The sequence below is a fragment of the Phocoena phocoena genome, chromosome 21, assembly GCF_963924675.1.
Source record: "Phocoena phocoena chromosome 21, mPhoPho1.1, whole genome shotgun sequence".
NCBI lineage: Eukaryota > Metazoa > Chordata > Mammalia > Artiodactyla > Phocoenidae > Phocoena > Phocoena phocoena.
This window is the reverse complement of record NC_089239.1, coordinates 29725027-29741772: the sequence shown is the minus strand read 5'-3', so window position 1 is coordinate 29741772 and position 16746 is coordinate 29725027. Positions and strand designations below refer to the sequence as shown.

Here is a 16746-nt window from a genome sequence, read left to right as displayed (position 1 = left end):
GCCATGGCCGCTGAGCCTGCACGTCCGGAGCCTGTCCTCCGCAACGGGAGAGGCCACGACAGTGAGAGGCCCGCGTAACGCATAAAAAAAAAAAAAAAAAAAAAAAAAAAAAAAAAAAAAAAAGTATTAACCGCCCTCGGGTTTGCGGTAACTTAGCAGTGAGGTCATGGGCATTATCTGAGAACTTATGCTTTTCCGACCCTGATATAATCTACTTCATCATTTTCATCTGTACCTTCTGGCTACGTGGAGAACTCTACTTGAACACTATCTTGCTCTGGAAGCCTCACGAGCCAACTAGCCATGATACTTTGGTGTTTATAAATGCTCTGTTCTTTTTCTTAAGCCGGACAAAGTAATATTAAGAAAACGTTCCCATGATCCCGTCATTGTCCCTAATGGGGTGAGAGGATAGTATGGCTCAGACTCCAGCTCTTGGTCTTCACTGATTTGCACAACAAGATGGACTTGTTCTCTGATTTAAATATCAGCAGTTGCATCAGGGTGATTCTGACACTGAAGAAGCAAGTATTAGAATGAGGACAGGCTCCCTGAGAACAGTGTGCCGTCCTCTTACCCGCTAGCACGCCTTTTAGGACACCGGGGAGCTAACGTGTGTGCGCAGGACTGCTCAGATCAATGGAGCTTATTCAGCTAGTTTACTAGACACGTTGGCAGAAGTGAGCAGTACGGACCATCTTGTGGACCAGAGGCGAGTGAGAGGCAGTATTATTCATGAACTGATTTCAACGTGGAGCTGCATGGAGGGCCTTCTGACCTATTAACAAAACAGTCAGGTTTCTCTGTTTTCGGAAGCATGGGGGAGGAGAAAACACGTCACAGAATTAGGAAATTAAAGAGACCTTATTCAAATCCTATATGCTACTTAATAGCTGAATGACTCTGATCAAATTAACCTAACTTTACCAAATCCTTTCTCCTTTCAAACATGCAGAATGATAGTATCACAGCAGAGTTGCCGTGAGATTACAGATACTATACGGAAAGTAACTATCCTGGTGCTTGGAACAGAGTGATGCATAGCAATGATAACAACGATAATTAATAATAATAATAACGTCAACACAGAGAGATAATAACGGGTTATATTAAGCAGATCAATTTCATATGGCTGATTAATTTAAAATGGGGAAATCATCTTATTCTTGATAAATATAATCTTTCATGGAACACATGTTTCGAAACATGAGGGTCACTGGGGAAGCGATGACGGGCCGAGCGTCCATCCTGGAGAGAGTCTGGAATGGCGGTGGAGAGCGCGCAACAGGAGAAGCAGTGCTGGGTTCCAGCTGCTGCTCTTGGTTCCGCTCGAAACAGGACGGCCAACAAGCACTTACAATGAAAGGGTGGGTCCAAGTGCACTCTGGGTTCTCCTTCAGCCCCCATTCTCTAGGATTTCGGCTCACAAATGCAGTACAGTTGACGTGTAAACTTACTCTGCCAAAATTATCTCCATTCTTCCCCCCAAAGACCATGGAAGACAACAAAGGAAGAATACTTCTAATTGCTTTTGAACCTTAACTTTCACATTTACTACCTTGTAACCTGTAAGGAAATTCATCTTAACTTTTTGGAAAACTCCTTCGTTCTACTATAATCTCATTATTTAAAACTATTTGTGTAATCTTATTTTCAGGGGTTTTTAATTTCATAATAAAACTCCAGCCGAGTTGAAATTGAGCATGCATGTTCCTAGCCCAAGAAAGAATCCTGTGTAGTGAACAAAGTTGAAACCCACCAAGCCCGTTTAAAAGCAGAAATCAAAAGAGCTGGGAAGAGAAGTAACAGGGGCAGTGAGCAAAGTGCAGAGAAGCATGAAGTCAGGGTCTGTGGGGTGGAGCTGCCAGGCCCCTCAGGTCACACACACACAGCGGGTACACGGGAGCCCCCGGTCCCTTGTCCTGAGGGATGAACCAGGAAACCTGACTTTGATCCCACACATGGAGGAAGCCGAACAGCCCCATGGCATCACAGGAGTCTTGGAAACCGCACAAGGCAAGAGTCTCCCTTTTACACCACTCTCTGGAGAGTCAGTCGGGACTGGCAACCACCATAAAGGTTTTCAGGGCTGTGAACACGAGGCGATGGATTTCTACAGGCTGGAGATGAGAGGTTTGGGGCCAACCTGCCAACACGTCCCGTTCCCAACGAATCTCTAAGGAACAGCGATCTCAGGGTCAGCTATCGGGGTGGGTCTTTAGCCTAGAACAGATGATGACAAGGTCCTAGTTTCATCGACACATCATGTTATATTACTGTTTATTTTTCATCATCATTTTAAATTCATGGTTTTCAATTTCTTTAAAATCCTCTGCCTCTTGGAAGACCACAAGATTTACCCCAGAGAACCCCATCAGCCCTGGTCTTATAAGTATCTCCGTTCATCTCGTTTCTGTTATTTAAGACAAAGACCCAAGTCATGAACATTTCCCAGGCAGTAATTGTGCGTTCCTGTTTGCAGGCTTACTGTGACATGGAAACAGCTGGAGGTGGGTGGACAATTATTCAGCGACGTGAAGATGGCAGTGTTGATTTTCAGAGGACTTGGAAAGAATATAAAGTGGTATGAATACTCTTTAAACCATCTGAAAATAATTTTCTTTGCGAAAACTAACTTTGAGAATGTGCAGGAACTTTACCACAAATCTAAAACTAACCAATGACTTTTGATCATTCTTTTTAACCAAAGGGTTCTTTTTAACTGGTGTTTCAGTCTCCCCGTTAAAGAACGGTCCTGCTGCCAATGTAATGTAAACTATATATCAAAACAAAGGCATGCGAAAGTTAGGCTTATTTTTAATGGTGGGCTCAGCATTTTTTGGTAAACTGTTCCATAGTGTTTCACACGTCTGTAAACTGAGATGTTTATGATATTGGTGGTTCCCCAAGTCGTTCTAATTATCCCAATACCAATTTCCTTCTGGTGACAGCTTAGTTTCCTAAAACCGACCTTTTAAAAATCTTTCTTATATGGAAGACCCCAAAGTTTCACGGTACGGGAAGGGATTTCTGTTGAATATTGAACGGTTATTCCGTGTTAAGTTGATGGACTATTGATTTCAAATACATGAAGAAAAAATAAATGAAGTAAGTGAATTTTACGACTTCGATTTCAGGGATTTGGGAACCCTTCAGGCGAACACTGGCTGGGAAATGAGTTTGTTTCACAAGTGGCTAATCAGAAACGCTACGTGCTTAAAATACACCTGAAAGACTGGGAAGGGAATGAGGCTTACTCGCTGTACGACCATTTCTATCTCTCAAGCGAAGAACTCAATTACAGGTAAGGAAATTATATGTCACTGAAAAAAGTTAAAGGACTTGCTGGGTGATGACTCCAGAAAGTCAGAACCCCATTGTACTAACCAGAATCTAAATTACTCATAGGCTACCTTAAGGGGGAAAAACATCTTGTTTCTTAGAGCTCTTTGCCGCCTTTAGGTAAGTTGCTCTAGTTTCAACATTCAAACTTTAATTTCAACAATATAAGGAAGGCTTCATGAGGACAGAATTTTGCCTGTTGTGTTTGCTGTGTAGCCTCAGGGCACGGGTGAACCCTGCGTGGCAGATAATGGGCCTTTAACAACTGTTTGTAGAACAGGTGAATGTTGTGTCCCTATAAAATGCCATGCCAATACCACAACAGATGTATACCCATGACCATACTGTTTTCTTCCAGAAGGTTTTAAAAGTTAAATCTATCTTTTTGAAGTTTAAACACATTCAACTGTTATGTTCCATCCCAAAGTCAGGATGAGTTGCCAAGTTCAAAAGAGGAAGGATTAGGAGGGCAGTAGGTAGCCACACCCTCTGCCCTCTGCTATAGGAAGACCACCTGATTCACAGCACTGCCTCAGTATTTACCTACCTCCTCCCACCCACTGGACACAGCTAATCTTGAATGTTCCAAGAAAAGCACGGGCAATTTTGACTGGGAGTTTACTCTTTGGCTCTAAAGCCCCCAGAGAGTAGAGACAGAGCAAAGGGATCTCTACAACCTGCCGTGCCAGGCAAGGGCAGTAGGCACGTGCACCTGTGCTTTACAGGGAGAGGGGCTCAGACATGCGTGTCGACGGCGGCGCAGAGCAGGGCGATGGGGGGCCTGGTGGCCACACGGGAATTGGTCTGAGAAGGCACAATACAAGGGTTCAGGCACCAACACACCCTGAGGGAGTCTAGAGGGCTCGGACTGGTGGTGTTTGGGGGTTTTGGTGATCACGGAGCACACGTTATGAAACACCAACTCTGAAGTCAGAAATAAACAAGCGAAGTTCCATAGGAACGTCACAGGAGACAGGTGTCAACTGGCCTGCCGTCCCGTCTAAATCCCACTGATGCCCGACTCAGACCCTCTGCTCAACAGAAATTCCAAGATCTGAGTAGTTTGGGAAAAACCCACGATTTCGAAATCCTTGAGCTGGCTTCCTTGGGGAGGCGTGCGATGGACAGCACGAAAAAACGGGCCGAAAGCCAGCTTGCTGACAGCCACCTGAGAACTGCACAATGTCCAGTGTCCTGCTTTATAAACAGTGGACCAAAATTCGGAAGCATGTTTTGAAAACAGATAATGTACGACAAGCTTCGACACGACTTTTAAGAAGTCAGTGAAACAGCCCATCAGCTCTCATTACAGAAAGAGCCGGCTGTCCAGGGTGGACAGGAACTCAGATGAATGAAGAGATAGGTGTTGGGGCCTCATTGCAGCCCAAAGTTGACTCCACAGATCAAAACTTCAATGAATTTTTAGACATGAGTGGTTGGTCATTGTTTGACCTCCAAGCTAAATATTTTTTCAACTGGCAACAGTTAGGAATCTACAACACAGGAATTAAAAAAAAAAAAAAAGCACACACAAAAATTAAGGATTAGACTGTTTATATAAGAAGATTTTACAATATGGGTCATTACCCTTGTATGCTGACATTATAAAAATATTTTAAACTGCGATGGTTCTTAACAGATATTTCCTTTAGAAATGCAATCAATTTTTGGATATGCCATTTTAAAAAGCACACAGCTGTTTAAGGCTCAGTTTAATTTACTTGGCAGTATAAAACAGATACTACACTGAAAAAATTATTATCCTAATAAAACATGTCAATGTGATAAGAAAACTGGGATGTGACTAAAACAATAACTACAGATGTTTCAGAATGCCAATTGTATGTAGCAGCTAAGTTGTTTTTCACGAAAGGAATTTTGTCCCAAATGTAGGAAAACTGAAAAAATACACATTACAAGAAGGGATAAATGTATCAATAGAGTATGATTATTTTTACTAAAACTAAAAACTACTTGTATATTAAACCTTAAGAATTGGTCACTTTTCACAAACATTCTTGCAATTCTATACTAACACTGAGATTTAATTATTAAATGTTGGCATTACCTCTCCTTTCACTCCACTGTGATGTAAAAGCAACGGGTACCAATTTAAAGTAATTTCAAGAACGTGGCTATTCTTAACAATCAAATTTTACAAGAAGGCAACTTTAAAACAATGGGCCAGACTACCCTGGTGGCACAGTGGTTAAGAATCTGCCTGATAGTGCAGGGGACACGGGTTCAATCCCTGGTCCAGGAAGATCCCACATGCCGCAGAGCGACTAAGCCCGTGCCCCACAACTACTGAGACTGCACTCTAGAGCCCACAAGCCACAACTACTGAAACCCATGCTCCCTAGAGCCTGTATGCCACAACTACTGAGACTGCGCTCTAGAGCCCACAAGCCACAACTACTGAGCCCATGTGCCACAACTACTGAGCCTGCATGCTGCAACTACTGAAGCCTGCGTACCTAGAGCCCGTGCTCCACAACGAGAAGCCACCTCAATGAGAAGCCCATGCACTGCAACCAAGAGTAGCCCCCGCTCAGTGCAACTAGAGAAAGCCCACGTGCAGCAATGAAGACCCAATGCAGCCACAAAATAAAAATAAAAAATAAAATAAAACAATGGGCCACACGGCAGAAGGATCTAAAAAGATACAACTTTTCTCACAGAGACTCATAAAACATAGTATTCTCCCTTCTTTTGCTTTGGGGAAATTTAATGCGTTCCAGTAGAACTGAGATTGTTCAAAGGAGACAGGAGAGTTCAAAGGAGGAAAAGCATGGGGAGTAGTTCATCTCAACCCTACCTACGATTAATGAGAAGGGCCTGGACAGAAATTAAAGTGTTTCAAAATCCCAAGGGTGAGCAGAACTTACAGGAAGGCCTTGCAGCAGGTATGCAGAGGCTGTGCTAGGGCCCAGGGTCATTTTTGAAGCATGAGGATAACCCTGAAATTCAGAAATTCGATCAATGCCTGTGATGAGGCTTCCAGAGCTACAGTACTACAAACAAAAGTCTGAGTTACCAACACAAACGTTACTCAGCACCAGCGCTTTATGGAACTCATTGGATATGCCCCCGTGCCCCCCTTTTCACAAATGCCTCCTCGATAACCAAGCGCCCCTGTGAAGGGGTGCACCAGCGTGGAGCCCTAACAGAGGTGCAGTCCCAGCTGCTGCCAGTCCCAGCTCCACCACTTACAGCACGTGGCTGGGGACGAGCTCCCACCTCCGAACCGAACCTTAGCGATCTTACGTGTAAGAGGGGGGTGGCGCCTGCCTCTCGGGGCCAGTCTGGGCGTTCCATGCACGGGCCCGGGACAGTGAGTGGCACAGGCGGGTTAGAGACACGCCCCTGGGGAACCTTTCCTCTCAGCTCCACCTTCTGCTCCAGCATGAATTCCAGGAAATCCTATTCCCTCCCAGATAGCTGTTAGCAAATGTGAGCAGGTGTTCCCGAGATGAGCGGCGGCAGCGGCGCTTAAAGTACAGCAGGAGGGTCCCTGGGATGGGGAGACCTCACGCCCCAGGTCTCCACGCTCCAAGCGCCACACTGTGACATGGAGTTCGACACAGGCACCCGCGTCCCCTGGACCCTGCTCCGAGCTCCGGAGCCTGTCTGCCTGGGGCTCTCCTGGAGTCGGGCTCACAGACCTGCCCCTGCCCTTCTCCCCTCCTCCTTGGCAGGCACAGTGCTGGGGCGAGCCAGATTTCTGCAATCTTCTAAAAGCCTGGGCTATTATCTAGGGTCTAACTTAATAGTACGCTTATTCTTTGTCAATGTCTGGCAGGTTTATTATAATACTATTCAGAAACAAGGCAAAGCAGCCACAAGGATTTGTTTTTCCACACAGTTCTCTAGATTTCTACTTCACATTCAGTGGTCATCCCTTGTTGTCTGCTGTCATCCCCACACCCACCAGTCATCCTGGATTCTCATTTCTACAATAGATGGATGATGCCTGGAGACTTGGAAAGAGGATCCCATCACGATGTATTTTCCCCTCTTCTGTTTACCTGAAAGCAGCAGGAAAATAAATGACAGGGCCCCCAAGTCCCCGCTGATGCCTGTGCAAATGATATGCGTTGAAGGCTTCATGAAAACATTCCTCTTTGCCTAAGGATTTGATGATAAGTTGGTTCCTGTTTATACCAGCGCAAAAACATTTTGTCCAGAGTATGCACTAGTGCACTGAGCAGCATAGCACGTGTTTCTGTAGAATGAAATTCTTCATTGTAAAAAACTTTCCACTATGATAAATCAACCACCCAAGCCAATTATGTTTTGCCTTTTTTTCTTTTTTTCTTTGCATGCTTACAGGATTCACCTTAAAGGACTCACAGGGACAGCCGGCAAAATAAGCAGCATAAGCCAACCAGGAAATGATTTTAGCACAAAGGACGCAGACAACGACAAATGTATTTGCAAATGTTCACAAATGCTCACAGGAGGTGGGATGACGTTTCTCTCTTCCTATTTGTATTGGCAAGGAAGGATTTCATAGAGGGAAAGGTTGGCTCTTTGGACTTCAAACTGTGATTGGTGACAATGTCCCAATTTCATAAATAGACTTACTTGCTCAATACAGGGAAATTTGTTTTTCGCTTTTTCGGACTGTTGAGTTTTACACACGAATGTGATATTGAGCTAGAATTGTCAGCAGGCCAACTGTGTCTCCTCAGGACCTACCCCTGGCAAGGAGAGGGGCCGTGTGATACTCAGCAAGCTCTCTGGAGTTTGTGCTGAGTATCAGATGTTGGCACGATGGTTTAATTCCATTTTGCTTTATTAAAAAGGTTAAAAATTAAAAATGGCTACCGAAACAGGGATATAGATTCATCAGTATAGAAATGTTTCCAATTAATAATTTATTGTTCAAACAAGGGATTTTTCAGTTGTCTTTTTTTTTTAAAGTATTTCATTAATATATAGCAAATACTAATAATGCACAGAAAGTAATTAACCAAGCTCCCTTTCTGTGCATCCAATTAAAATGAATGATTGTCCACTTTAAGGCCTTTATCTTCCGGCTCTTCTTGCCTTCTACCTTTCATGTTAGACCTCTTAAAAACAAAAAACACACAAACAAAAAGAAACCATACCCATAAGCAAATGTGATATAACAGTCACTTAATGGCCAGATGAGTTTTCAGAAACATTTCAGAGTTTAGTGACAGGAACCAACTGTTAGAAAACTTATTCTTCTGATTCCTAAAATTTTAAACATGGAATAACTAAAACCAGTTAACTGTGATTGAGACCAGGAAAAAGTCGGGCAAATGCTGTGGAGTTAGTTCTTAAAAACACTGGAAGGTTGAAATCAGCAACAAAAATTCTGCCAACAGTGCAGACGAAGTGCAGAGGCAAACAGGAAATTGGCAGGGTTTAATTTGTAGAGACCATGAATTGTATCACCAAAAGTTCATTCATTACTCACCCAGGAAAACCAGAGGAAAGAGCTGCAGTCAATATATTTTATAAATACGAGGTACTGCATAAACAAGTAAAGGGTCTAAACTTGTCACGTGTTTGTACTGCAGTTAAGAATCATTTACGGACAAAAGGAAGGATTTATTTACAAAAATAATTTGAAACCCAGTAATTTTCAAGTCTTTAAAATGATACTGAGAGAATTAGGCTCCATTAAGAAAATCAGTCCTACGGTTCCTTAGAGAATATATTTCATGTATAAATAGACGTTGGTAACTTAGGTCTTCCCTATTAGCCATACTTACTTCAGTAATTTTTTCAACCAGAGAAAGCTATTATGCTGATTGTGTAAAAGCTGCCTGTCTCTCCCATCCCACCACAGTAATCCTTTTTGAAGCCAACCAGGGGAGGGCTGGGAGGGGAGGGAGCACGCCGAATCCTGCTTCCTGTCTGTCATTCCCACACTGAGCCCAGATGTCCACACAGAGGGTGGCGGTTTTCAGACCACCCGAATGTCAAGAGCTACTCAAGAGAGTATCAGTGCATTAATAACCAAGGAAACAACATATTTACTTACTCAGATCAAGATTTAGGGCTGAGAGTGGAAGTGGAAAGGAGATCGGGGAGAAGAAACGCAGCCCAAGAGAGACAGCAGAGCGGTCCCGACTGTAGAGGTCAGATTCCCAGCCGTGGTCTGGACCACAGATAAACCAGCGTAATGACCAGCTAGATTTTTGCATAGACAGTAAATTCTATAGTTGAGTCAGACAACAGGCTCTGGAATGGACATATCTATAAATCTGCAATATTCTTGAATAGTTTGAAGGTTTATGAGTCACACACACAAACGTCTTATCAAATCAACATCAATCCGCACCGACCTAAGTCATGGAGCTGTTACTATCAGGAAACGATCAGAGTTCAGGGTATAAATAATATAACAATTGCATCAGAATACTTTTTAAAGAAATAAAACATGCCCTACCAATACCTGTAACGTTCACATTATTGATTTCTTTTACTAGGTATGGAGAGATCGATAATAGTTTTTTTTTTCTGTATTTTAAAATTTTATATAAATGGCATCATACTGTATGTGTCCTTCCAACACAATCTTGCAAAGATTTATCTGGATTAATGCTTGCAGACTGAGGGCATTCCTTCCCCTCCCAAACCCAGGGCCTCTAGGTAAGGGTATTGAAAGCCCAAGCCTAGTCCTTCAGGTGTAGGTGTGGATGCCCACTGCTCCACCGCTGTGCCATGCAGCGGCTTCCCAGGTCCCCCACTTTACCTTAGTGCACACACCACTGTACCTCTACATTTCCTTTCCGTCTCTGGGACTTAAACGTTTCCTTTTTGTCTAGCTCCACTGAGTACTTAAAATTTGGGGTTACATTTGAAACAAAAAGACTTTTTTTAAAAATAAATTGATCGATTGATTGATTTTTGGCTGCGTTGGGTCTTCGTTGCTGCGCGCGGGCTTTCTCTAGTTGTGGTGCACAGGCTTCTCACTGTGGTGGTTTCTCTTGTTGCAGAGCACGGGCTCTAGGCATGTGGGCTCCAGTAGTTATGGCTCGTGGGCTCTAGAGCACAGGTTCAGTAGTTGTGGCGCATGGGCTCAGTAGTTGTGGCTCGCGAGCCCTAGAGAGCAGGCTCGGTATTTGTGGTGCACGGGCTTAGCTGCTCTGCGGCATCTGGGATCTTCCCGGACCAGGGCTCGAACCCGTGTCCCCTGCACTGGCAGGGGGGGCTCTTAACCACTGCTCCACCAGGGAAGTCCCAAAAAGACATTCTTTGTTAGGCAGAGGGGAGCCTGAAGCAGCCTGGTCCACCGTGTTGCTGGCACTGGATGGAAGGTGATCCTGGGCCGATGAGAGCCACCCATCGATTCTTCGGGCTCTGACTGTCCTGTGGGTCTCCTAGTCACGTCTGTGGGTAACTGGTCCTTCCCCACAGCACAGGGGAAGAGGAGTAAGAAAGCACGTAAAAACATGTGCCCCAGGGGCTACGGTTCCACCAGTGTAAAGGTGGAAAACCACACTGCCACCTGCCAGGGTGGCACCCTCCACTCTCAAGAAGGCCCCCACACACCTGCTTACAATGAGCAGAATGTGACTCTCGGATTAGCCAGTATTTGTAACTCCGCGGTGAGATAGGGCCACCTGGCTCCTAATTCCTTCTGTGTTTCACTTTCACAGGCTGGTGGTTTGATGCCTGTGGTCCTTCCAACCTGAACGGAATGTACTACCCACAGAGGCAGAACACAAATAAGTTCAATGGTATTAAGTGGTACTACTGGAAAGGGTCCGGCTACTCGCTCAAGGCCACGACCATGATGATCCGCCCAGCAGATTTCTAAATGCCTGCGCACACCTGAGGAACAGTGTCTTCCAGTTTTCGGAGACTTAATCCCAAAGCTCTGAAAGACACAGCTGCATGCTGCCTCCCTATCCAGCTCGGACAGACTGCCCACGCTCCAGACTGAGGGGACCCACGAGCTCCATCAACGTCACCCCTTAAACCCGCATCACTCAACGAACCGAAGCACAACCCCCAACGAGCCACAGCCTGGCATGGTGACCTGGTAGAAAGCCTACGGGAAGATAAATTTAAGCTTGCGAATGAGACTGACAATTTACAGGCTCTGTTGTCACAACCAAGAATGTTATGTGCGAGTCGATCAGTAAATAACTGGAAAACAGAACACTTATGCCATATAGTAGAGATAACCTTGGAACTGCATTCTTCTGAGCACTGTTTATAGACTGTGTAAATATCCATATGTCCTGAATTCAGCACCACTATCATAATTAAAAGGAAGGAAAAATTCTCGAAGCCATAAAAATATACTATATATTCAGGGATTTTTATGAGAAGTGGTTATTAGCCGTTTAATATTTGGAGAAGGAAAAACATAGTTAACGCATTCTGACTCCTCCTCTTAGGTGCTTTAAGTTTTCATTTTGAGAACAGCATATTTGCATAGGCACTGATAGGTTAGTTTTAAGTTAATGCTCAAATATATATATTTCAAGTTTCTAGTTTCTGTGGTGAAAACTTTCAGGATCTCTGAAATTATTAATAGAAACGTGTTCTTTTAGTATATATGAAGATTGTACTATTTTATTTTCAGCCTCGCTGTTAAATATGAAGGGATTTTTAGTAATTAAATATAACTTATTAGGTGAGATGACCGCATTTAACTTTTATGATATTTACAACATTGTAATATGATTCTGAAACAAATGATTGTGCCTTGTGACAAGGAAAATCTTGATTTTTAATGATGAAGAAAATTATACATTTAATTTCATGACAAAGAGGCTTTCCTATCTTTTACTCACTATTCTAATACAAAAGTCTTTTTTCTCTTCTACTAAGACGTATTTTAGGGAAGTAGGCTACAATGTAGTTTGTGGTTGAGAAAACGCTTCCATTTAAAACACTTACAAAGCTATACTTCTCAAGCTGGATTCACCCTGGAAGTTACTTACAGGAAAAAATAATTTGCGTTAGTAACATTAACTTAAATCTTACTAGAATTAAACCACCAGCAAATTAAAAAAAAAAAAAAAGGTGTTCTGGGGCGCAAAACCAAAATCTGATATTTATAGCATATTCAAACGTTTACAGAAAATTTTGAGAGCACAGATTTAAGCTCAGGACTGCAAAACCTTAAACTCCTGGAGTTTTAACTCCATTTGAAGTTTTCATTGTACAATTAATACTAATGAACATCTGAGTAATGCTTCATAATTTGGAAGCAATTTCTCCTATATTCGCTTTTGAGTCAGCTACTAGGAAGCTTAGAGCCAAATTTGCAGCCAGCATTTACCTGTGTCTGTCTTCACCTTATACTGTTCTACCGCTATTTTTTTTCTTTATTCCATTTTTCTTATCTAATTTATTTTATCCCCACACCCCCCTCCTCTTCCCAGCTTAGTTTTATGACACTCAGGTGTTGCTAGTCAACTTATGGACTCTGGACAAGTCAGGCCCTCTGCTTTTCCACCATGCTGCACTTTCCCAACAAATATATTAATGAGAACATAACCTCCCATCCCAGAACAGCTCCTCTTGTTACATGTAAGAAGGCGTCATAAGGTTAGCAGAGGCTGAATTTATACACAGCTTTGTATCAAGCTAAAAAACATCTGATAATAAGAAAATATCACCGCCTCAAAAGAAACAATAAATTTCCATGACATCTCAATGACCACATGACAGACACCGAGGTGGGAAAATGATAATACGGGAAAAATCGGCAACAACACAATTTATATTCACTTGCCCATGTAGGGAGATACGGTGAGTTTCAAAGACAAACCTCACTATGTTATTCAGAGTTACGTATACTCTCTCGTGACAGCGAGTGGGGGAGAATTTGAGTTTTTACTTTACACTTCAACTCCTTACCCGGTATTTCAAACAAAGAGTCTTGCTGAGAGGAATTTTTTCTCTCCTTAAGAAAACATTTATAAAGTCCAGAGCAAATCAAAACAGCAATCTCAAAAATGAAAACAAAAACAACCCAACAACTAGATAACCACAGCGACTGGAGGACAGAGTTCAACTTCTCACTATGTGATAGTCATATGGCATACTCAAACAATTAAAAAACATGGAGACCACTCACAGATTACACATCATCATTTACCTTTCAGGTATTACTCTTTTGAAAGGATAAAACGTGACAAACCAGTTAACATTTGAAAACAAAAGCCAACTTCTGCACAATCCTGCTTCCAACTAAATCTGAAATTACCTACTTATTAATCTTTAAAAAAATTAGAACCTGGAACTTTCCCATTAAGCATTTGAAATACCTGAAAATCAGTAAAGCTGAAGCTGAGTTTCAGGAAAAACATCAAAACAGAAAGACCACATCACAATGCTAGCAGGCCACAATTTTTATACCTATCACTTCTATCTCTTTTAACAGTAACAGCATTATTTTTTAAGGCAGTAAGCAATATATAATAGTATCTTCTCAAGAATCTAGTCTTTTTTCATTTTTGTTTTTCTCAATCCTGAGGACTTTTATAATTAAATTTTTTGAGATTACATTTCTCACACTTTTTGAGGAATGTTCTCACATTCTCACATTTATTCTCACAAATAGACAAAATGTGTTAAGTTCTGCAAATATGTCTTTTTAGTTATAGGCATAATTGCTCTTGATTTAATTTAAAAAAACTTGAGTGTATATCTATGCTAATAATGACTTCCTGAAAACACCAAATTGTATTTACCACCATAAAATAATATGTGACTTACAGGAGCTGCAGGGAGGTAGTCTGATTCTTCAAACGGTTCCTCGGAAATCCAATGACCCATTTCCAAAGACCACAGTACCTATAAGTGAGAGAAGAAGCAGAACATTTTTTATAGACTTGTTAGGCTTTTAGTGGACAATAAACCAGTTTGAAGATACAGCAAAACCAAAATAAACAAACAAAAAAACCCTAGCAGTAACTACATACTACATTGATCCGAAGCGCATGTATCTTGAACACCAAAGTGCCATCAGAATCTTCAGGTTACAAAAATGTTATAAATATTAATAAACGCTTGTTTAAGAAAAACGTCTCCTGATGGCTAGAAGTCTGGGTTATTATCCTAGTGAGGATAACCACCCCGTTTCTAAACATACGAAATATTATGTCTTCCTAAATTCCAGTTTCCAATATAAGGAGTCATTATAGACAATCCTTAGTAAATAATACAGAATTTTATTAATTAAAAAAAACCCATGTATTAGGAGAAGATAGATCACAAGCCTAAATTCAAAAAGCAAACCTTTTGGTGTGTAACTTTATTTCTATCATTAGCTAATGTTTTTAGGAGAAGTTCTCCACATCCATGTTTGGAAATCCTTCTCACACTTTGGAAGAGTAAAATGTCTCATAAACAAGCTGTCATCATCATCGTTAGAACCCACACATTTTTAAGTAATCAAAACAATGTTTTCATTTTTAATTCAACATTTAAGATTCTGCACTCATCTCTACTCTATGACCAAACTCCTTGAAAAGCTGTATGTTTCTATGTACCAGTAGAACTGTACAACTAAAATAATCAAGCTGAATTACATAACTCACACTGATCTTTTTATCTGCAATTTCCTTCTTTCCTACATTCAGTAAATCCATTTTTTTTTTTTTTTTTTTTGCCCCTAGAGTTGCTATGTAAAACTCACGGGTTTTTTTTGCTGAATTAGCAGGAATGAGGTCTAAGTCTTCCCTTTTGGTAGTTCCTAAAGTTCAGAACCATCTATGGGCTATCAGTCTGAAATATTTCCTTTTTTATATATTAAATCTAATACTTACCCAAAATGAGACAGCAATGTTTTGTTTCTAAGAAAGAGTGAGCATGACAATGGAATAAAGACAAGAACGGAATACAGAATCTGAATGATCATTCTCAGCACTGGCCCAGATCTTACTTTCAATAGATGCATTTACTTATTCAACAACTATTTCTTTCTGCTCACTATCCATTCATCTGTGAACAACTTATTGAGAGCCTACCATGAATAAGAGTCCAAACTGGGTCCTGGAAACCCAAACCCAAACCTAGAAGGGTTTACCCTCTTGCAGGAGGCATGGCAGCAACCAAATGCTGGTTCCTCCAAAGCAGGGCTGTGCAAACCTGTGGTAGGAAGCAAACTAACTCGGGCTAGGAAAACCAAGAAAGGGTCCACAGAGGGGCCGACATTTAAACTGAGTAAAAGCTCATCAGGCAAAGACAGAGACAGTGGGAAGGGGAGAGGGTATTCCGGCAGAGGGAGAATACCACAGGCCAAGCCAGGATTAAAGTAGCTTCTTTTTTTTTGGCTGCCGTAGAGGGAGCTTTGGAAGAAGTGGTAAGAAAATAGGGTTGGCTGGCTGCATATGGCAGGGAAGGTATGATAATATACCCTGTCCTACCCCTGTGTGCTGAGGACATCAGTGCAAGCACAACTGTTGGGCAGGAGAATCCGAAGACAAGCCAGAAAAGACAGGACAAACAGCTCCACGGGCACTGGGCCCAAGATGATATAGAGAGACGGAAAGCAATGAGTTGGGTTCTCAGGGACCCTGTTCAATCTTCAATAGATTTGTGTGTAGTCAAGCATTTTGTCATTGAAGTCCCTTTTTGTTTCCCCCTGATTTTTACTGCCTAACAAACATTACAAAAAAACAAAACAAACAAAAAAACCTTACCTTAATAAGTCCAGTGAAAGAAGGTATTAGAAAATTGCTAACTACACTGAAATCATGTTTGTACTCACAGCAAACATGGTTAATGGGTGGTTAAAATAACCCATTGAAGTAACAGTGTTTACCTTACTCTTATCAGTCAACGTATGTTATCATTTACAGAAGACACACTAGTTCCCTACAAACTCATGTGATTAGCCCAGGAAGTAAATTGTGGAAAGTTTCAAAATCAGGTTCACTTCAAGACATGAGGCATGTGGAAGACTAGTATAGTGAGAAACACAACGTAGTAGTGAGAGAATCCAGGGAACCAGTCTTAAAAATGGCTGTGGCATTTGAGTTCAAATGTAAGCCACATTAAAATATCAACTGAATTTAAACAATCTCTTGGAGAAAATGTATGTTCTCTGAATTTGTCCACTTCTAAATGTTATAAAAATAAAACCGTAAGGCATCTACAGTAGCATTTTGGAAAGTAAATTAATAAATTTAATTTATGTAGGCATCTCAGGAATGAGTATTGTACAGAGATAGCAAAAAACACTAATTTGATTGTAATGAAATCATCAAATCAGAAAGAGTGTAAATTTTTTTGCTTTAGTTCTTTCATTAGCTAGAGTTATCTTTACCTTACTAGAGTGTTCAAAATAGGGAAAATCTACTCTGCAAGATGGCAGTTAAGGCTGCAAGTGTAGTAAAAAATAAAAGGTTAACCTGAGATATTTATCATAATATACGTGATAGAATGAAAATAACTGAG

The 16746-nt window shown here is 41.5% G+C and overlaps 2 protein-coding genes across 5 annotated transcripts in view; one reads left to right on the top strand and one right to left on the bottom strand.

The window, feature by feature from the left end:
- The window catches only part of ANGPT2 (angiopoietin 2), a 58538-nt gene extending 46559 nt beyond the window's left edge, over positions 1-11979 (top strand). For 2 of the 4 annotated variants that reach the window (XM_065899974.1, XM_065899973.1), the window contains exons 5-8: positions 2483-2584; positions 3138-3304; positions 7675-7805; positions 10983-11143. In XM_065899974.1, coding sequence (XP_065756046.1) covers positions 2483-2584; positions 3138-3304; positions 7675-7805; positions 10983-11143 — 561 coding nt within the window. Of the gene's footprint in view, positions 1-2482; positions 2585-3137; positions 3305-7674; positions 7806-10982 lie in introns of all 4 variants that reach the window. The other 2 variants (XM_065899972.1, XM_065899971.1) reach the window with 2 other exon arrangements.
- The window catches only part of MCPH1 (microcephalin 1), a 221921-nt gene that overhangs the window by 108139 nt on the left and 97036 nt on the right, over positions 1-16746 (bottom strand). Inside the window, exon 12 of the mRNA XM_065899863.1 lies at positions 14062-14139. Coding sequence (XP_065755935.1) covers positions 14062-14139 — 78 coding nt within the window. The remainder of the gene's footprint in view (positions 1-14061; positions 14140-16746) is intronic.